Below are 23470 nucleotides of genomic sequence, written 5' to 3' on the forward strand. Positions count from 1 at the left end.
CCTTTAACATGCCTATCACATTCTTTTGAGTGTTCACAAGGGTCCCAAACTGACGTCCTTTTAAGATATTTCTCAGATCCGGGAAAAGAAAAAATGCCCTTTGAGGTGAAAAATTCCATGACGGAAGTAGCAGCGTGGCATGGAGCACTTGTCTGCAACAACCGGTCTCACTCGATTCACCCTTTTCCTGAGCCTTTCAAGGACACCTTTGTAAAACACTTTGTTGTCGTAGAGGAACAAATTCTGATGAGGTTCACGATCAGAGTGTTCCCGGCTTTCCAAAAATGATTTGTGCCAGTAGAAAAGTTGTACTCTTGATAAGAAACGTTTCCCATACGCCTGTTTCAACTTTTGAAAGATCACATTCACGAATTCCCCGAGGTTAATACAAAACTTGATGGCATAATGTTGCTCTACCATAAATTACGCTGTTACATTTTAGTAGCACACAACAAAAACACAGCTACAATAATGGCGCTCCCCAAAAATCACGTGATAGATGCAAGGTGATGAAACTCGGATTGAGCATCTGAAAGGGGTGAACACACTGGTCTACACAAGTAGAAGAACACAGCGTTGTCAGATTTCTAGCAGTGTTCTCAGTGTCATTACTTTTCTCACGACCTGTCGTGAGACTCAACCAAATGTATCAAGAGCTAAGAAACAAGGAGCTGTGAAATACCTTCGTAGCCAGGCACTTTCACCACCAGCCAGGAAGTTGGGAGCGTCTTGGGACTGTTGGCAGGGACAACTTGGAAGTGTGGACACCGTCCAAACAGGCTTCTTAAGGGCCAACGGTACCGACCAAGCACCATGTCATTTTCCGCCGTCAGGCGTCACTGGATGCGGATATGGAGGGGCATGTTGTCCGCACACGGTTCTCCTAGCTGCTGTCAGTTTTCGTGATCAGCGATGCAACTTTTCAATCAAGTAACTCCTAAATTGGCCTCACAAGGGCTGAGTGCATCCTGCTTGTCAATAGTGCTCGCCAGACCTAAACCGTGACCCATCCAAATGCCAGAAGAGTCCAACAGCGCTCAACTTCGGTGACCTGACGGGAACCGATGTTAAAACTGCGGAGAGGTGCAGGCGCGAATGCAGGAAGGAGGTTTGTGAATTTCCTTGGCTCTCTTTAGAATAAACGCCTTATGTTGAGACTGGCAGACGATGAAAAAAAACCGCTGCCTCTGCAGGCATTTGGACGATGCGTGGATGTTAAAACGTCCTTAAGGCAGGAAAGACGTGTTAGAGTTCTGGATGTCTCCAGAAGAATTGGCTAACCTTAAAGATTTTGGCGGACAGTGAGAAACGTGATGATAATTCGTTGAGCCCTGCAGGCACCAAGACAGACTGAAGACATTAAAGCGCCAAGGATACACACACGGAGGCATTTGAACCTTTCGAACGCTGCAGAAGAAATTGCCTGCCTAAAAATGTTGGGCGGACTGTGAGAAAGATGCTTATAAGTTCCTAACACCAGCAGATTGGCTGCATTCACAACAACTAGAGAATACGGCCAAACATCAGAAAAATGTTCTGGATTGATTGTGACCAATGCTGGCAATGGTCTCGACAGAGACAACGTGAGAAAAACGAGAGTGCCCGAGTCACATGTCAGCCCACATAAGATTGGAAATTTCCACCCTGCAGTGGGAGGCATGATCACGAAATTGCGATCAGTCAGTGGGTGGTGTTGCATATTCGGCCCATCAGTGACTGAGAGGACGAAAAATTCTGACATTCTGTGAGCTGAGGAGAATCAGGAGAGACGAAGAGATAGCTGGCCAGACAGCGTGAAAGCAAGACGTCATGGAAGCTCGACAGCCCATTGTTTATTTAGTCTGCGGACCTCGAATTTCATCCTTGCTCCCGTCTGAATGTTCGCCAGTACTTTGTGATTTACTCTTTTTTCTGTTACATGCTAAATGGATGAACACTTGCGGTCCAGTGCGTGGGAATTAAACACTCGACTGCACATTACAGTTTCCTGCCCTGACATGCACTTCCCAACACTGCGGGGACGCAGCTTCTGAAACTCAACCGCCGCGGCCAGTCAACGCGGAAACTGTCCCAGCCTCGCCGCAAAAGCCGCGGAAGACACATGCTGACTGCCAAGTCGCCGCCATGCAGCTACGATATGATTGCCGTACTCATACAGCGTATGCCGCCCACACCACCGCACAACAGCTGACTACGAAGAATGGTGAAGCGTTCCATTTCCACCCCTCCTAATCCCTTAATATGCTAGTCGAGTCCATGGCACAGCAAAATGTCAGGTCAAATCGGTCCTGAGATCTGTATTTGTATAAAACGCATTGTAACAACTTTAAACACTCCATGTTTTAACCCTTTACTTAATCTGTTTGGTCTAAGTGTCAATCCCTAGAACTTATAAACTTGCTGCTCGAACATTCCACGGGTGTACTGCAGGTCCATGGTGTCCAACGGGCACAATATTTCGGCGATCAGACATGTCGCCATGGTCAGGTGCGCTGACGAACTGAGATTGCGGCTATAACCTCAGCAAGGCATGGGAACCAGCACTGAGTCTAATGAAAAAGAGGCTCAGCAAAGAAAACGAACGGGCGACCAGGGCGGACAAGGCAGTTACACCGACGCCGACGCCAGCCTCTCAGCGACCGCCGATGCGCGGCCACGGGCGCGGACCGCGGAGAGAACGCCTCGCGGGGGAAGGGGGTTTAGGACGGCCGCCCGCCCTCAGGAGCTCAGGTCGTCAGCGCACCTGACGATGGCGACATGTCTGATCGCCGAAATATTGTGCCCGTTGGACACTATGTACCGGCAGCACACCCGTGGACTGTTCGAGCAAGAAATACGCCGGGAGAAGTTGAAGAATCACATTATAAACTTGCTGTTTGATTTCGCTGTATGCTCTTTGAATTTACTACATTTCTGGCTTCCACCGAAGGATGATCACATTGGTAATTTGCACGCATGTCATATCACAGTTTTGAATTTATAACAACGCACCTTACAGTCCAATTCCCGAATCCCAATCTGGCCATATTATAATCCATCTGAGATATTCTTGTGCCTCTGGGCCTTTACCAAGTATACCTAATCCTTCTGTGACTTTTTAACAGAGTTTTACGCCATTAATAGTTGAAATTTGTTGCAGAAGTCAATTACTTTTTCTACTCTCTGCCAACTAACAAGCCCAAATTCTCCCATAACTGGCTTATATTCCTTCACCTACTAGCGTGTTCCAATTCTCCGTGACTGACAGATTGTCATCTCCTGTGAACTACTGAATTACCCGTTCTTTCTCAGTCTCTTAATCTTCTGCATGAGACTTCGCTTTGTATACCAGAACTATAGTTGTTGGTGTTAGTTTACTGTCGATTTTGAGGAGATCAACTCTATCACCGAACTTTTCACAGAAACCCACTAACCTATACCAAGCCCACGTTCTTCCGTAACTCTTTCTTCCATCCTTCCGCTACAACCTCACTCCAGTCCCCCGCGAATGTTTGATTTTCATCTCTTTTTTACCTACTATCTGAACTATTGTTGTCGACGTTGGTTTGTTGCCGAATCTGATGAGAACAACCCTATCACTGATCTGTTCACAGTATCTCTATCTTTGTACTTCCTTCCTATTCATAACTAATCCTATTCGTGTTATATCATTTCCTGCTTCTGTTGATATTAGCTTTTACTCGTCCGACCAGAAATCCATACCTTCTTTCCATTTCACTTCAGTGACCTCGGCTACATCTAGACTGAGTCTTTCCATCTCCCTTTTCAAATTTTCTAACTTTCCTTTAACATTCAAACTTATGGCATTCCACACTTCGACTCGTAGAATATTAAAGTTTCATCGTTTATTCAATTTGCCCCCATGGCAGTGCCTTCCCGGACATCGCAATAGGGGGCTAATCTGGAGTTCTTCACCAATATAGATATCACTAAGACACTTCCCCAGTTACAACAGACACGCCCTGTGAATACCAAGTGTGAGTCTTTAATGGAATGATTTATTTTGCTTCTGCATCCTCACGCCGTTGATGATACTGCCACCTTTTAGGGGCAGTTTCCCGCCCCAATAGCTAGAGGTTGTCATGACGCTCTGTCCGCTCTTCCGCACTCTTTGACAACGCTTTGTGACTTAGGCTGTCAAGTCTGATGATCGTTACTCAAATTTTAAGCAGTAGCTGGGTTTGAACTCGGAATCCAGGATGTTTCCATTACTAGTCAAAGACGCTACGCCTAGTTCACTGGTCCATAACGATTAATAAAGGAGAGACGAAAGGGAGGAAGTCACTAGTCAGGTGAACCCGCGGTCTAGAGGTAGTGTCTTTGACTGGTAATTAAAACTTTCTAGGTCCCGGATTCGAACCGAACCACTGCTTAAATTTCTGATAAAAATCATCAGCACTGACCGCCGAAGACTTCCGGCATAGGAAGTCACCGTTGTTCTATCAACAGCTTCGTCAAAGAGGGCAGAGGAGCGGACAGAGGTTCAGGGCATTCTCTTGTTCTTACGGTGGGAAACTGCCTCTAAAGGGGAAGACTTAGCAATAATCAACTGCATGAGGATGCAGAAGGCAATGAAACCACTGAATTAAAGATCCATAAAGTGTATCCACATGATATGTGGCCTGTGATTGTAAAGGTGTGATGATGATCTTCTCATTGACAAAAGATTCCGGATTACACCCCCATTCGAAACTCCGAGAGGAGATTGCCAAAGGTTAGATGACAACGAGAAAATATGGAACAACCTAGGAAGGGGTAATGTTCTGTGACTCAGACCAAGACATGTCAGAATTTTGAAAGTGGTAGGGAAGCTAAAAAATCTAAAAAGGGAAATACCAAGGCTCACTCTTAATATAGTGGTGGTCGGTGAATTGAAGTGGAAAGAAAATACGGATTTGTTGTACGACACATGCAGAGTAATATCACCACCGGCAGCAAATGTTATAACTGGAGTATGATCCGTTATAAATAGAAAGATAGGTCAGAGAGTGAACAGTTCAGTGATAGGGTTGTTCTCATTAGATTCGACAGCAAACCAATGATGACAAAAACAGTTAAGACGTACACGGCGATGGCACAAGCAGAAGATGAAGAGATAGTAAACGTATATGAGGATACTGAACAGGTAATTCAGTATGCAAAAGTGAAATGAAAACTAATACTCATGAGAGACTGGAATGCGTTTGTAAAGTAAGGAATAAGAAAAGAGTGAAAGGAAGAATGTGAGGTAGGTAGTAGGAATGAGAAAGAGTAATCGAGTTCTCCAATATATTACAGTTAGTAATAGCAAATACACTGCTGAAAAATCAGTGGAGGAGGTATACTTGGATAAACACCTGGAGATACGGGACGTTTCCAGCTAGATTACATCATGGTCAGACAGAGATTCCGAAATTAGGTACCGGATTTTAAGGCGTACCCGGAAGCAGATATAGACCCCGATCACAATTTATTAATGATGAAGAGGAGGCTGACGTTAAAGAGAATCGTACAGAAGAATCAGAGTGGAAGGAAGTGGGATACTAAAGTACTTAGAAATATTGAGAACGGTTTGAAGTGCGCTAAAGATGTGGATACTGCGATAAAGAAGACCACAACAGTAAGACGTTAAACTGAAGAGTAGTGGACACCTCTAAAAAGAACAAGCACAGATGTTGGAAAGATAAATACTGGGGTAACAGGTGAAATACTTGATCGACGAAAGGAGGAAGTACAAAGGCGCTCACGAATTGAAAGGAACAGGACAATATAAATCGTTCAGGAATAAAATAAATAGAAAGTGCATGGAATCCAAGGCAAAATGGCTACAGGAAAAATGTGAAGAAATCGAAACAGAAATGACCGTCAGAATGACTGACTCAGCCTATAGCAAAGTCAAAAAAACTTTTGGTGAAATTAAAAGCAAGGGCGGCAACATTAATAAGATGTTTGAAATTCTGAGAAAAATAGGCTTAAGCTATAGAGAAAGTCGAGCAATGTATTCGTACAATCTGTACAAGAAACAAGAGGCACCGATCAGACTGGAAGACAAAGAAAGAAATGCTCGGACTAAAACGGGGTAATGCAGGGATTACCTCTTTCGCCCCTACTGTTCCACTATACATCGACGAAGCAATGACGGAAATAAAAGAAAGGTTCAAGAGCGGGATTAAAATCCGAGGTGAAAGGATATCAACGACAATGTTCGCTAATGACATTGCTATCGTCAGAGAAGCTGAAGAATTAAAAGATGTGTTGAGTGGAATAAGCAGTGTAATGAGTACAGAATATGGACTGAGATTACGCTGAAGAAAGACGGAAGTAATGAGAAGCAGGAGAAATGAGCATCGGAGAAATTGGTGGTCACAAAGCAGACGAAGTTAAGGAATTCTGCTGCCTAGGCAGCAAAATAACCCATGATGGACGTAGCAAGGAGGACATCAAAAGCAGATGAGCACTGGGAAAGTGGACATTCATGGCCAAGAGAAGTCTACTAGAATCAAACATAGGCATTAATTTGAAGAAGAAATTTGTGAGAATATACATTTGGAGAACAGCGTTGTGTGGTAGTGAAACATGGACTCTGGGAAAACCGGAACAGAAGAAAATCTAAGCATTTGAGATGTGGTACTACAGAAGAATTTTGAAAATTAGATGGACTGATAAGGTAAGAAATGAAGAGGGCTTCTCAGAATCAGCGAAGAGAAGACGATATGGAAATCACTGGCAAGAAGAAGGGACAGGACGATCGGACATGTGGTAAGACGCCAGTAAATAACTTACTTGGTATTAGAGGGAATTATAGACTCTAAAAGCTGTAGAGGAACATGGAGATTGGAATATATCCAACAAATAATTGAGGAAGTAAGGTGCAAGTGCCACTCAAGATGAAGAGGTTGCCATAGGAAAGAAATTCATGGCGGACTGGTTCAGTCCAGTCAGAAGACTGATGACTCAGAAGTCGTCAGCCTTCTAATTGGTTTGATGTGGCCCACTACGGAAACCTCTCCCGTGCTGATCTCTTCATGTAATAGTCGCACTTGCACCCTACGTTCTCTGTTATTCGTTGGATGTATTCTGGCTTCTGCCTTGCCCTACAGTTTCACCCTCAACAGCTCGCTCTCACAGTATGGAAATTATTCCCTGATGTCTTAAGACATGTCCTGTCATCCAGACACTTCTTCTTTTCAATGATCAATGATATATTCCTTTTTTCTTATCAATCCACCAAACGCTTCGAGTATTTTGAAATAATCTTGACGAGTATTATCAACGAAAAGAGTGAAATTTTGAATATTGGTTTAGGAAAAGAGCAGTAGTTGACGAGTGCTAACTGGATATTTGTTTGTTGTTTTGATACATATTAGTGCCTCTCGAAATATGGAATACTGTGCATGTGTATGTGTGTGTGTGTGTGTGAGAGAGAGAGAGGGAGAGAGAGAGAGAGAGAGTGTGAGAAAAGGAAGAGATAACGGAAACTATAAATCAGAGGAGAAAATTGGGTATAGGTGACATATGTTCTGTGGAAATCAATAAAGAAGATAGAATAATTTGAAGGTGTCTAGTTCGAGGTAGTAATAAACTAACTGCTGCTGGAAGTAAATGAGGAGATAAGTAGTCCTAGGAAAGAACTGATAGAAGAGTCGTGTAAAGGACATACTGAAACGAAATTCGGGGTAGTTTTATGGCACTGTATGGTGAGGCAGAGAGAAGAATGTAAGTAAAGTAAAAAGTTATAACATATAATACAGAGCAGTAGCGCCGAGAAGACTTTTTTTTATAAGAAATAGGATGTGAAACCAGTAAGAGGTCATATCAAATAAAGAAATAAGTCAATAAAAAGTTGATGAAGAGAACCACATTGGGTTATGAATAAACGGTAAATATTATACTTAGATGTTCACCATATGTTATATTATACATTCACCTCTGGTACGTACTTCCGACGACATATGGGGTGAGAGCCGGGGTGATGGAAGTCAACTAACCTGTACCACAATTGAGGCCGGGAGCCAGTCCCAGCAGGGCCAAGGAGGCCAGCAGCAGCATCACAGAGGTCCTCATGGTGCCCGTCGTGTACCGCTGGGCGTCTAAGCCGAGTCGTCTGCCGAAGTGTGGCGGCGGCGGCGGCGGCGGCGGCGGCGTCTTTTATACGGGGGGCCGACAGTGTCGTCGCGCAGTCTGCCAGCCCGGCCGCCCACCCCTCCCCCCTCTACCCTATTCGGACTGGCCAATCGTGGCCCACCGCTATTTGCAGATAACTCTCCAGGGACCAACTACTCGCCACTGGCCGCTATTCATAATTCCTCCCACTGTTCTCGGCTGACGTTTCCGTCAAAGCCGACACAGCTCCCATACGCTTCACATGTGTACCTACTCCGGAATGAGGTAATCAGCATCTGAATCGGTCCCTCTCAGGAACGCACGATTGTTTATACCATTCATCATTCTAATTTACGACCTTCATATTATGGTACCAATTAACCACTGCGTTTCGGTAATTGTTATTTCCAAGGGAAGATGGGAAAAAATTGTATTTTCACCAAACCGTCATTACTAGCAGAGCTTGCCGCCTACTCACTTTGAATCTACATGTTAGAAGCATCAAGCAAATATTTTAAAGTGAAAATGAATATACACTGAAGTGCCAGTCAGCTCAATGGAAGCACACAGATTCACCGCCACCAAAAAAATTTCGTGTAACCGCCAGTGCTGAAAAAAATGATGGTGTCCATGTTCTGGGACAGCGAGGGCGTAATCGTTACCCATTGCGTTCCAAAGGGCACTCGGTAACAGGTGCATCTTACGAAAATGTTTTGAAGAACAAATTCCTTCCTGCACTGCAACAAAAACGTCCGGGAAGGACTGCGCGTGTGCTGTTTCACCAAGACAACGCACCAGCACATCGAGCTAATGTTACGCAACAGTTTCTTAGTGATAACAACTTTGAAGTGATTCCTCATGCTCCCTACTCACCTGACCTGGCTCATAGTGACTTTTGGCTTTTTCCAACAATGAAAGACACACTCCGTGGCCGCACATTCACCAGCCGTGCTGCTATTGCCTCAGCGATTTACCAGTGGTCAAAACAGACTCCTAAAGAAGCCTTCGCCGCTGCCATGGAATCATGGCGTCAGCGTTGTGAAAAATGTGTACGTCTGCAGGGCAATTACGTCGAGAAGTAACGCCAGTTTCATCGATTTCAGGTGAGTAGTTAATCAGGAAAAAATATCGGAGGCCTTAGAACTTTAATGCACCTCGTATTACGGAGTTACCACCAGTCTGCGCAGTGGCTTGTTGAAAAGTTGCGTCCATTGCTTCGTGGGGTCTACGCGCACTCGAACCCTACCATCAGTCCTTACTAACTGAAACCGGGACTCATGTGGCCAGGACACGGTTTTCCAGCCGTCTAGGGTCCACCCGTCATGATCACGAGCCCAGGAGCGTCGCTGCAGGCGGTGCCGTGCTGTTAGTAAAGGTGCTCGCGTCTCTCGTCTGCAGCCATAGCCCATTCAAGCCACATTTCACCGCAGTGTCCAAACTGACACGTTCGTCGTAAGTCCCACATTGATTTCTGCGGTTACTTCACGCAGTGTTGCTTGTCTGTTAGCACTGACAACTCTACGCAAACGCCGTTGCTCTCGGTCGTTAAATGAAGGCCGTCGGCATCTGGGTTGTCCATGGTGAGAGGTATTGCCGCAAGTTCAGTATTCTCAGCACGCTCTTGACATTGTGGGATACTGAATTCCCTAACGATTTCCGAAATGGAATATCGCTTGCGTCTAGAGTCCGTTCATTCCCGTCGTGCGGCCCTAATAACTTCGAAAAGCCTTTTCACATGAATCATCTGAGTACAAAGCACTAGCCTTTTATACCTTGAGTACGCGATACTACCGCCATGTGTACATGTGCAGATCGCTGTCCCACGACTTCTGTCACCTGAATGTATAACAGAACAGAGCCCATTTTAAATAATGTTAAATTAAATAATTAACAATCGTCACAAAATGACAGAATGAGGAATGATAGCTTTTTATAAAAAAGTGTTTAGAACTCAGTCCGATCTGTAGTGTTATGGGGGATACATGTAAGCAACTAACTTATTGCAATAACCACTTTGGCCACATGTCCCCAAGAGTAGTGTGACCACTTTCCGAGATCGCACGCCATGTCGGTATTACAGGTTCACAGATGAAACCATCAAAGCGAAAAAAGTGCAAGCAACAACGTTTGTAAGCCGAGAGATGTTGCTTAAACACTGAATATTGCAAAATATTGTAAAAAACGTATTACGCTCCACGTAAGAGTAAAGTAACAATAGTATTTACTTACAGCAGACGACAGAAAATCTAAAAAGTTTTTACCAAGGAATATGGAACAAAGTTTTTCGGTCAAACTTACTGACCACAAAGACGGTCTATCACGGATCTAGTCCGACCTCGACAAGCAGCAGCAGTGTTCAGGGCAATAAAAAAATAAAATTAAAAAAAAAGCTTTGGCTACTTTTCCCGTTATTGTCACTTCATTTATTTTTTTTATTTGACTTTTTGTTTAGCCCACCTTCCCCTGTTTTTATTATTATTGTCCCATGGAATTACACTATGTGATCAAAAGTATCCGGACACAAGGCTGAAAATGACTTCGTCCTCTATTAATAATGCTGGAATTCAGTGTGGTGTTGGCCCACCCTTATCCTTGATGACAGCTTCCACTCTCGCAGGCGTTCAATCACGTGCTGGAAGGCTTCTTGGGGAATGGCGGCCCATTCTTCACGGCGTGTTGCACTGAGAAGAGGTATCGGTCGGTGAGGCCCGGCGCAAAGTCGGCGTTCTAAAACATCCCAAAGGTGTTCTATAGGATTTAGGTCAGTATTCTGTGCAGGCCAGTCCATTACAGGGATGTTATTGTCGTGTGACCACTCCGCCACAGGTCGTGCATTATGAACAGGTGCTGGATCGTGTTGAAAGATGCAATCGCCATCCCTGTATGCTCTTCAAGATTGGGAACCAATAACGTGCGTAAAACATGAATGTAGGCCTGTGCTGTGATAGTGCCACGCAAAACAACAAGGGTTGCAGGCTCCCTCCTTGTAAACACGACCACACCATAACACCAATGCCTCCGAATTTTATTGTTGGCACTTCACACGCTGGCAGATGACGTTCACCGGGCATTCGCCATACCCACAGCCTGCCATCGATCGCCACATTTTGTACCGTGATTCACCAATCCACACAACGTTTTTCCACTGTTCAATCGTCCAATGTTTACGCTCCTTACACCAAGAGACGTCGTTTGGCATATACCGGCGTGATGTCTCGCTTATGAGCAGCCGCTTCACTATGAAATCCAAGTTTTCTCACCTCCCGCCTAACTGTCATAGTACTTGCAGTGGATCCTGATGCAATCTGGAATTCCTGTGTGATGGTCTGGATAGATGTCTGTCTATTACACATTTCCACCCTCTTCAACTGTCAGTGGTCTCTGTGAGTCAACAGATCAGGCCGGCTTGTACGCTTTTGTGCTTTAAGTGTCCCTTCACGCTTGCACTTCACTATCACATCGGAAACAGTGGACCTAGGGACGTTTAGGAGTGTGGAAATCTCGCGTACAGACGTATGACACAAGTGACACCCAATCACCTGACCACGTTCGAAGTCCGTGAGTTCCGCGGAGCACCCCAGTCTGCTGTCTCACAGTGTCTAATGACTACTGAGGTCGCTGATATGGAGTACCTGGCAGTAGGCGTCAGCACAATGCACCTAATATGAAAAACGTATGTTTTTGGGGGTGTGCGGATACTTAGACATAGTGTATGTCTAAATTAATGGTAAGAGACTGTTTAAAATGTAACAGCCACGATTGCTCGTATATCTCACAAAGAGGTAGAGAAATAAATATATGGAAACAAAGAGCATCGTACTGTCACCAACAAAATTTGTTTTCTCATCCTGAGGGTTGGTAACCTGTATTTGAGGAGACTGGAGATTGTAGATGACTCCCGCCCTTTGAACTGAATGAACGAACATTGTCGAAGATAGACCAAACCATCTCTTCTCTGACAGCAAGTCCAATCAGGGTGGGCTTCGAGCCAACAACTATTGTGAAAGATTAATCTACATCATACTCCGCAAGTCACCTAATTGTGTGTGGCGGAGGGTACTTTTACTATCACTAACTGAGCGCTCCAACTCTTCTACTCGTGAATAGTGCTTGCCTTAGTGTTATAATTCTGCCGTTTCCTTTAATATTTTTACTCTGCTAGCTAACATAAGATACATTAACAACGGAATTGGAGCTATCGAAAAATATTTATTGAATTCATAATTTTTATTTAAATTTTTCTTCAACTTACTGAAACAACTTCTAGGCGACTGGTATTTGCCCATTTTTGCAGAGGACTGATATCTGGCTCTTGCACTTTCTCTCCCTCCACTTGTCATAGCGTCCGCAGCTCGTGGTCGTGCGGTAGAGTTCTCGCTTCCCGCGCCCGGGTTCCCGAGTTCGATTCCCGTCGGGGTCAGGGATTTTCTCTGTCTCGTGATGACTGGGTGTTGTGTGACGTCCTTAGGTTAGTTAGGTTTAAGTAGTTCTAAGTTCTAGTGACTGATGACCATAGATGTTAAGTCCCATAGTGCTCAGAGCCATTTGAACCATTTTGCACTTGTCATAGCATACGAACAACAATATAGTGCATTTAGGCTCACTACATCCATTTACTTTGAATATATGCAGTTCCTTTATTTGCCTGTACGAGGTGTCTGGTCACCTTCTATTGCCATCTCCAACTGCATTACAGTAAGTAAATCATTAACTTCTCACGACATGTTACGACAAATATCTTCAGGTCCGTGTTGCCTTATACTCGCTGAAAGAAAAGTTGCCAAGGAGACATCACGCGATATCGGACAGTCATATGGTGAATGGGCAGAATAGAAAATTACGCCACTGACAACGCAGAAACGGCTGTTGACAGTTGGGCGAAAGATGGCATTTTGTGCAGTGTTAGAACTTCAGAGCAACTCCTTTTTCTTCTTTTTTCAGCTTCCTGACTGCAGCCTATGTCCCAGTTACTCGCTGAAAGTATTCCAATCTCTGTCTTCCTCTACAGTTTTTACCCTCTACAGCTCCTCTAGTATCATAGAAATACCTGATGTCTTAACAGATGTCCTATCATCCTGTCCTTTCTTCTTGTTAGTGGTTTCCATATATTCCTTTCCTCGCAGATTGTGCAGAGAACTTCCTCATTCCTTGACTTATCAGTCCACTTGGCTTTCGACTTTCGTCTGTAGCGCCATATCTCAAATGCTTTGATTTCTTCTATTCCAGTTTACCCACAGCCCACGTTTCACTACCATACAATGCTGTGCTCCAAACGTACATTCTCAGAAATTTTTTCCTCAAATTAAGGTCTACGTTTCATGAAAGCAATGGCAAGAAAAGCACTTTTTTCCAGTGCTAGTCTGTTTTTTACGTCCTCTTTATCCCGTCCATCATGGGTTATTTTGCTGCCTAGGTAGAAGAATTATTTAACTTCGTCTATTTTAAGATTCGCAGTTCTGGTGTGTTTCTCGCTCTTCTCATATCTGCTATTTCTCAATACTTTCGTCTTTCTTCGATTTACTCTCAGTCCATATTCTGTACATATTAGACTGTTCAATCAATTCAACAGGTACTGTAATTCCTAGTCACTTGCACTAAGGACAGCAATGTAACAGTGTCATCAGCTAATTTTATCCCATTCTTGAATCTTTCTTGTGTTTCCGTGATTGCTTCGTCGATGTATAGGTCGAAAGTAGGGATGTATGATTACGTTCCTGTCGTACGTCCTTTTTAATAGGAGCATTTCGTTCTTGGTCTTCCAGTCTTATTGTTCCCTCTTGGTTCTTATACATGTTGTATATTACCTGCCTTTCCCTATAGCTAAACCCCATTTTTGTCAGAATTTCGAAAATCTTACATTATTTGATATCCTCAAATGATTCTTTTAGGTCGACAAATCCTGTGAACGTGTCTTGATTTATCTTCAGCCTTGCTTCAGTTATCACCCGCATGGTCAGAACTGCCTCTCTGGTGGCTTCACTTTTCTTAAAACCAAACTGATCGTCATCGTGCAGATCTTCAATTTTCTTTTCCATTCTCCTGTATATTATTCTTGTCAGCAACTTGGATGGCATGAACTATTCGGCTGATTGTGCGATAGTTCTCGCACTTGCCGACACTTGCTACCTTTAGAACTGTGTGGATGATGATTTTCTGAAAATCTGCTGATATATCGACAATCTCATACGTCCTGCACACCAACGTGAATAGTCGTTTTGTTGCCACTTCTCCAATGATTTCAGAAATTTTGGTGGAATATAATGTAAGTCATTCACAGCTCTTTTAAATTCTGTCTATAATACTGGATCCCCTATCTTGTCCCTGTCGAATCCTTTTTCTTCTTCTATCACGTTGTCAGACTCGTCCTCCCCTCACAGAGGCCTTCACTGTACTCTTTCCACCTATCCGCTACCTCCTCTGTATTTGACTGTGGAATTTTCATTGTACTCTTCATGTTACCGCCCTGGCTTTTAGTTTCAGCAAAAGTTGCTTTGACTTTTCTATGTGCTGAGTCTGTCCTCCCAATAATCATTTCTTTTTCGATTTCTTCACAATTTTTATGTAATCATTTCCCCTTAGTTTCCTTGCATTTCCTACCAATTTCTTTTTAAGTGAATTACATTTCTGTATTCCTGAATTTCGTTCAACATTTTTATACTTCCTTCTTCAATCGATTAACTGAAGTATTACTTCTGTTACCACGGTTTCTTCGCTGTTACCTTCTTTGTACATATGTTTTTCTTTCCAGTTTCTGTGATTTGCCTTTTCTGAGATGTCCATTCATCTTCAATTGCCTACTGAGCTATTCACTATCACAGTACCTATAGCCTCAAACATCTTCAAGCGTATCTCATCATTCCTTAATATTAATTCTTCCTGACTAACGTTTCAAGCTTCAGCCCACTCTTCATCATACCAAATTATGATCTGAGTCTCCAGATGACGGCTTGCAATCCAATAGCTGGTTTCGGAATCTCTGCATGTAATCTAACTGGAATACTCCCGTATCTCCCGGCCTTTTCCAAGTTTACCTCCTTCTCTTGTGATTCTCGAGCAGAGTATCCGCTATTACTAGTGGGAATTTATTGCAGAACTCAGTAACTATTTCTCTTCTTTCGTTCCTACTATCAAGCCCATAGTCGCCTGTAAGCCGTTTTTCTGCTTCTTCCCCTACAACCGCATTCCAATCTCCCACGACACTCATATTTTCATCCCCCTTTGCATTCTGATTTACAATTCCAGTTTCTTCATATACTTGCTCTTTCTCCCCACCTTGTGCTTGCGACGTCATCATGTATAACTGAATTGTTGTTGCCTGTGTTAGTTTGTTGTCAATTCTGATGAGAACAGCTTTATCACCAAACTGTCCACAGTAAGTCACTCTCTGCCCTGCCTTCCTACTCAGAATGAATTCTACTCCCGCAATACCGTTTGCTGTTCTCGTCTGACCAGAAATCCTTGTCTTTCCGTTTCACTACACTCTGACCCCCTACTATAGTATTTCCCTTTTCAGTTTTTCTAGCTTCCCTGTCCCATTCTAACTTCTGACATTCCACGCCCCGATTCACACAACGTTACCCTATCGTTGGCTACTCAGTTTCTTTCCACTTGCTTCAATGTCCTCATGCTGTTGATCATAGCTGATACATCCGCCTTGTAGGTACAGTCTCCCACCACAAGGACAAAAAAAAAAAGTCGAAATGTGTGTGAAATCTTATGGGACTTAACTGCTAAGGTCATCAGTCCCTAAGCTTACACACTACTTAACCTAAATTATCCTAAGGACAAACACACACACCCATGCCCAAGGGAGGACTCGAACCTCCGCCGGGACCAGCCGCACAGTCCATGACTGCAGCGCTTTAAACCGCTTTTTTTTTAATCTCATTTTGTTCGCTTTTGTTCGTTGCATGTGCTCGGGGCGGACGTCGTAAGACATCCGTTAAAGTTCGTTGTTGATCGATTAACTCAGTTTTTTTATTACAGAGGGTAGTTAACCCTCTGACCGAACACGCTGAGATACCGTGTCGGCTAACCGCTCGGCAGAACTAGCGTTATCTCTTATGCCGGAAGTCGTTGGTGCCATTGCTGACGATTTTTATTCAAAATTTAAACACTGACGAAGTTCGAACCCGGGACCCAGGACGTTTTGACTACTAATCAAGATGCATCTACTTTTTTATCCTTGTTTTTGTCCTGGGCAGACGTCACAAGACACTTGTTAAAATTTTTCGTTGAATACCTCACTCATTTTTTAAATATTTTTCAATATGTGTACAGAGGCCAATCAGACTTCTTTGCCGCGAGGAAGAAAGAGAGGGGGTAATTTTCCAACCCTACAGAACGGTTCTTGAAACAAGTCCAAATCGCACGTGCTGTTGTTGCCGCCCGCATCTGCCCTAGAGACCTGTCGGTTGCTACCCTATGTGGCACGCAGAAGCCGTTTCACGCCACATTTGCCCGAAGCTGACGACTAACGACAGTTTTTTACGTAAGCTGCCCTCCGCCTGATACGGCACGAGTAGTCGTGTCTGCTGCCTCGGCACACTCCAGCGTCCGTCATGTGTCATTTAGCCTCTGAGACCACGGAATCGCTTAACTTCGTGCTCCCCTATTTTGATGATAAGTTTCTTACTAATCTCATTTTTGCTACTTCTCATTACTTTCCTCTTGCCAGGGTTTACCCTAATCTCCTTTCTGTGGTCATTAAACTGTTCATTCCATTCAGTACCTATACCCTCCAACACTTCTACTCTTCCATGCAGGATATTGGTATCATCAGGAGTGGTATCCTTTCAACCCGAATTTTAATCCTAATCGTGAGTCTTTCCTTTATTTCTTCATTGCTTCCTCGATCTATAGACTGGAAAGTAGGGGTAAAAGACTGTATCATTGTCTTATACATTTTTCTATACGAGTACTTCGTTCTTGTACTTCTAATCTTATTTTTCCATCTTTGTTTTCTCATATGCTCTATCTCACCCGTCTTTCTCTATAAATTACTCCTATTTTGCTCAGTATTTCTAACTTCTTACACCGTTTTACATTATCGAACGCCTTTTCGAGGTTGGCGGATCCTGTGAACGTGTCTTGCTTCCACTACCAATCGCAACGTCTGAACTCCTTCTCTGATGCACCAGACAAATAGTTGTCTAATAGAGGCTCAGTTTTATTTCCAGTCTTCTGTATATTATTCGTGTCAGCGACTTGGATGCATGGCTTGTTAGGGTGATTGTGGTAGAAAGGCTGATGTTACATCTCCAGTCTCATACATCTTACACATCAACTCGATTTTGGAAATTCTGGAGATACTTTGCGTATCTCTTCTGCCTTATTTGATCGCAAATCTTGCAAAGGTCTCTTATCGACTCCCATTCTTCTTCTATCCCCTCATCAGACTGTTCCTTTCGTAGAAGCCTTGAGTGCACTCTTTCCTCCTAGGCGTTCTTTCCCCTGCGTTTTTCAGTGGAATTCCCATTGCACTCTTAATATTCAAGCCCTTACTTTTAATTTAGTCGAAGGTTGTATTAATTTTTCTTTATGCTGGGTCAGTCCTGCCGATTATCGTTATGTTTTCCATTCCTTCACGTCTTTCCAGTAACCACTTCGCATTGGTTGCGTTGAATTTCCTATTTGTTTCATTCGTGAGTGGCTTATACTGCTGTATTCCTACATTTCTCTCAATAGTTTTATGCTTCCTCCTTTCGTCAATCATTTGAAGTATTTCTTCTGTTACCCAAGATTTCTTCGCATTTCTCTTTCTTGTACCTTTGTTTATTTCAAATGCATCTCATCTTTCGTCAGTCTCGGATGCACGACATCATTCCTCTGTACTTCAGTATCCCACTTGTTTCCACACTGATTCTTCTCTTACAGTTCAGGCTACACTCCGTCATTATTATATTGTAATCCGAGCCTATATCTACTCATGAGTGCGCTTTACAATCTAATATCTGGTTTCGAAATCTCTGTATGAGCATCATGTAACCAGTTTGAATCTTCCCATGTCTCCTGGTCTTTTCGAAGGGTATCTTCTACTCGTGTGGGTTTCAACAGTGAATTCGCTGCTACTAGCTGAAATGTATTGTAGAACTCAATTAGTCTTTCTCCTCTCTCATTCCTGCTGTCGAGTCCATATTTTCCGCAATTCTTTCTTGTATTCCTTCTCTATTATTTTCCATTGGTTACAACGTACTGTGGCCTTTATGTCAGGAAATCACGAACTCAGTCGCACAACTGAAGCGATACTCCATAGGCACGCAGTTTGATTAGAAGCCTCTTTTGAGGATCGGCTGTCAAAAATCGTCTGGTAATCCGGAACTATGAAATAAATTTGAGATCCCCTTTCCATAGAACCCATTACTCTGTGCGAATAAAGAGCTAGTTGTGTTTCAAAAGAATGATATTTTCCGAATCCACGCTGTGTGTCAATAGACCTATTTCATCAAAGCAGTTGATAACGTTCAAACATAATATACGGTCTATGATCTTACTGCAAATCTACGTCAGTGATATGAATCTGTAATTCATCGTATTACTCCTACGTCCGTGTTTGTGTATTGGTGTGGCCTCTGCAGTTTTCGTGTCTCTTGGTACAGATCTACCGTCGAGCGAGAGGTTGTATGTAATTGCTAAGTGTGGGGCCATTTTATAAGCATACTCTGAAAGTAATCCAATTGGTACACTACATGGACCGGGAGACGTGCCTCCATTAAGTGATTTAAACCTCTTCGCTACACTGAGGATACCTACGTCAAAGTTACTCACGTTGGAAGTTCGTAAAGAGAAATTATTTAGATTGTAATAAGTGTTAGTTTGGTGCAGATTACTCAGTAAATACATGTGTTAGCGTGTTTTTTAAAGCTTACTTTTGAAGGTTTCACTTTTATTTACTTGCTATTCCAGAAAACGCGAGATCATACAGTCCGGTTGTAGCATTATTTCTGTTTACGTTCTGGAGTAGCAATCTTTGGAATTTTGTATAATTGTTCTTTTTCTTTCCAACAGTTCTGTAGAGCATGTTCCTTCATTGTTTGGTTGTATTTCTGGAAAGTAACATAAGTTTTATATATTTGTTTCAGGAACTTTGCACTAGTACTTTGTTTACATAGAGTTGCGTTAAGGCCAAATTTTCGTAAATGTGATTCCTTGTTCACCTGTGTATGTTAATTGTATTATTCTTACAGAATTACTATTTTTGGCATGAGTGAAAAGTGCCCGAATTGCAAAAGAGTTGTTGGTTCTGGGGTTTAGTGTGATGGGTGATGTAGATTTATCCGCTGGGATGACTGTAATGGCATGGGAATCGCTCAAGTCAATGGGAGTCTTCAGGGGTTATGTAGGATATGCAAGAGATACAGGAAGATACAGAAACAGGAGGGGGACTATTTCCGCCCTTAAGGCTGAATTAGAAAAGACTAGGAAAGATCTGGACAAAGTTAAGGAGGAAGAAGGCCAATTTTAAAGTGAAATTACAATGAAATGAATACCCCCAGTTGCATACAGGCGTTGATATACGTCAACGGGGACAGTTGAAAATGTGTGCTCCTACCGGGACTAGAAACCGGGATCTCCTGCTTACATGTCCGAAAGAACAGATACCATATTCATATACAAACAATTTTAAAGTGTTCACAAATCACCATGAAGCTCTAATGGGCTATTCAACAGAAAAAATTCTGCGAACGAACGGTTTCCGGGGATTTTAATGTAGACTTTCTTAAAAACTCCCCCAGTAAGGGTTTATTATAGTCAGTAACAATATCATTCGACTTGCTTCGTACTGTAAGCTTCCCGACTAGAATAGCTAATCTGTCACAAGCAATCAATGATACCGTCTTTATAAAAATATCTAATGAACAAAATTATATTACAGAACCAACAGTTAATAGCTTCTGAGACCATGACATACAGTTTCTTTTGTTAAATTTTAATGCTGAACATGACATAAAATCTGCTAAATATGAGTTCAAGTGGGTAGTCAGTAGTCAAAAATTGATTATTTTAGGACACTCCTCAAAGACACAAACTAGGATGATGCGTACAGTCCTCATGGCATGAATGAAAATAAGGTTTTTATAATGAAGCCCTTACTTCATGCTACTGTTTTCTTCCAAACCTAACCCAGATTAAACCAAAGTCTACAAGGAAGCAATGGATTTCTCAAGCAATAAACGTATCTTGTAAAACAGAAAGGAAATTTATTTCTCACTAATAAACAGCTACGTTGTTGATACTGTAGCTCACCGCAAGACGTAATGCAAAATATTAAAGTTAGTAATATGAATATTGAAGCAACTGCATTACGAGAAAAGAATAACCACATCAGATGACAAATTAAACGATATGGGATACAGTGAAGGAAGAGACATGTAGAACCAGGCGTGAAGAGGAGAAGATAGCGTTAAGAGTCAATGGCACATTGGTAACAGATGTTTGCAGTGTTGCTGACCTTTTTAACGAGCATTTCTTAACTGTTGGGGAAAAGATGAGGTTGTAGGGTTCTGTAGTTGCTGCAATGGATTATAGCGGACCAGTTATTACAAATGACCTCAGTAATATGAATATGACCCTCACTACACCATTAGAAGTAATGTCCAATGTAAAATCTTTACCATCAAAAAAGTCTAGTGATTACATTAAAATATCAACAAAGGTAATTAAAGAGTGTATCTCTGAGTTTAATAACGTACTAAGCTGTCCATACAACCAGTCATTTATCAGTGAAACATTTGCTAAATGGTTGAAATATGGCGAAGTTAGGCCTCTGCTGAAGGAACGAAATAAACAAATCCATCAAATTTTCGTCCAGTTTTCCTTTTGCCACATTCTCAAAAATTTCAGATGAGTTAGTTTATAATTGGCTTCTTAATCATCTGACAACAAAAAATATACAGTATTCTCAAAGTCACAGTTCAAATTTTGAAAGGGTTCCGATACTAAGAAGGCTACGTACACCTACAGCGAGAATGTATACTACTGGTCATTAAAATTGCTACACCAAGAAGAAATGCAGATGATAAACGGGTATTCATTGGACAAATATATTATACTAGAACTGACATGTGATTACATTTTCACGCAATTTGAGTGCATAGATCCTGAGAAATCAGTACACAGAACAATCACATCTGGCCGTAATAACGGCCTTGATACGCCTGGGCATTGACTAAAACACAGCTTGGATAGCGTGTGAAGGCACAGCTGCCCATGCAGCTTCAACACGATACCACAGTTCATCAAGAGCAGTGACTGGCGTATTGTGACGAGCCAGTTGCTCGGCCACCATTGGCAAGATGTTTTCAATTGGTGAGAGATCTGGAGAATCTGCTGGCCAGGGGAGCAGTCGAACATTTTCTGTATCCAGAAAGGCCCGTACAGGACCTGCAACATGCGGTCGTGCATTATCCTACTGAAATGTAAGGTTTCGCAGGGATCGAATGAAGAGTAGATCCACGGGTCGTAACACATCTGAAATGTAACGTCCACTGTTCAAAGTGTCGTCAATGCGAACAAGAGGTGACCGAGACGTGTAAACAATGGCACCCCATACCATCACGCCGGGTGATACGCCAGTATGGCGATGACGAATACACGCTTCCAATGTGCGTCCACCGCGATGTCGCCAAACACGGATGCGACCATCATGATGCTGTAAACAGAACCTGGATTCATCCGAAAAAATGACGTTTTGCCATTCGTGCACCTAGCTTCGTCGTTGAGTACACCATCGCAGTGCGCTCCTGTCTGTGATGCAGCGTCAAGGGTAACCGCAGCCATGGTCTCCGAGCTGATAGTCCATGCTGCTGCGAACATCTTCGAACTGTACGTGCAGATGGTTGTTGTCTTGCAAACATCCCCATCTGTTGACACAGGGATCGAGACGTGGCTGCACGATCCGTTACAGCCATGCGGATAAGATGCCTGTCATCTCGACTGCTAGTGATACGAGGCCGTTGGCATCCAGCACGGCGTTCCGTATTACCCTCCTGAACCCATCGATTCCATATTCTGCTAACAGTCATTGGATCTCGACCAACGCGACCAGCAATGTCGCGATACGATAAACCGCAATCGCGATAGGCTAGAATCCGACCTTTATCAAAGTTGGAAACGTGATGATACGCTTTTCTCCCCCTTGCACGAGGTATCACAACAACATTTCACCAGGCAACACCGGTCAACTGCTGTTTGTGTATGAAAAATCGGTTGGAAACTTTCCTCATGTCAGCACGTTGTAGGTGTCGCTACCGGCGCCAACCTTGTGTGAATGCTCTGAAAAGCTAATCATTTGCATATCACAGCATCTTCTTCCTGTCGGTTAAATTTCACATCTGTAGCACGTCATCTTCGTGATGTAGCAATTTTAATGGCCAGCAGTGTACTTAATTCATTAGACTATAAATTACAGGCTACTGGTACAAATGGCGATCTTTAAAAGCGTTTGGCTCTGCAAATCACAATATTCTTTTAAGTAAAATAGGATATTACGGTATAACAGGAAATGCTGCAGAATGGTTCAAAACCCATATCTCTGAAAGGAATCAAAGAGTCTCAATACAAAAAAATATTTTCAGGGCAATTAGGCATCATCCAACTGGGAACTAATTACATGTTATGCTTCACAAGGTTTCATCTCAGAACCCTTAAATTTCCTTGTGTATATCTATGATCTTTTATTTCTAACATTACCACATGCAGAGTTTGTTTTGTTTGCAGATTGATACAAACATTGCAATACATAGCAAATCAAGTATACTCTTAGAAAGATCGATTTATGAAATTCTCAAGGACATTAATGAACAGTTCCTAGCCAATTCTTTGTCACTAAAGTTGGAAGAAACACAATACACAAACTACCTCAAATTTAGAAATTGTTTCGCTTGTAAATGTGACGACAAGCAGTTAAAAGAGTGTGATGACGCTCAATTCTTGGGATTACAGCTTGATAATAATTCAGCTGGGAGGAGCATACCATAGGATTGCTGAAACTCCTAAACAAATCTCTATTTGCAATGTGAATGTTGTAAGATATAGGTGATACAAAAACAAAAAAACTGGAATACTCTGGTTACTTTAATTCCATAATGCCATACGGGATTGTTTTTTGGAGTAACTCATCAAGCTAAGTTAAAGTCTTCTGGATCCAAATAAGTATAATAGGGATTATTTGTCGTGTGAACATAAGAACGTCTTCCTCCTTAACGAAATTTTTGACTACAATTATATTTATTTATGTAACCAGCAGCTCAGTTCATAGACTCATTACTAAAAGTATGAATAATTTCCACAAAGATTTAAAAATCAACTACTTTTTTTTACAGAGAGATGCTCTATATCCAGGAACACACATTTTCAATAACTTTCCAGCAACCAAAAAAAAGTGTAA

General features: G+C 42.5%; 1 protein-coding gene across 1 annotated transcript in view; it reads right to left on the minus strand.

Moving 5' to 3' along the window:
- LOC126145014 (allergen Cr-PI-like) overlaps positions 1-8076 on the minus strand; it is a 39308-nt gene extending 31232 nt beyond the window's left edge. The window contains exon 1 of the mRNA XM_049915526.1: positions 7968-8076. Within this exon, the coding sequence (XP_049771483.1) occupies positions 7968-8043 (76 nt within the window). The 5' untranslated portion in view covers positions 8044-8076. The remainder of the gene's footprint in view (positions 1-7967) is intronic.
- Between the last annotated feature and the right edge of the window lie 15394 nt (positions 8077-23470).

Source organism: Schistocerca cancellata, chromosome 2, assembly GCF_023864275.1.
Source record: "Schistocerca cancellata isolate TAMUIC-IGC-003103 chromosome 2, iqSchCanc2.1, whole genome shotgun sequence".
NCBI classification, from domain to species: domain Eukaryota; kingdom Metazoa; phylum Arthropoda; class Insecta; order Orthoptera; family Acrididae; genus Schistocerca; species Schistocerca cancellata.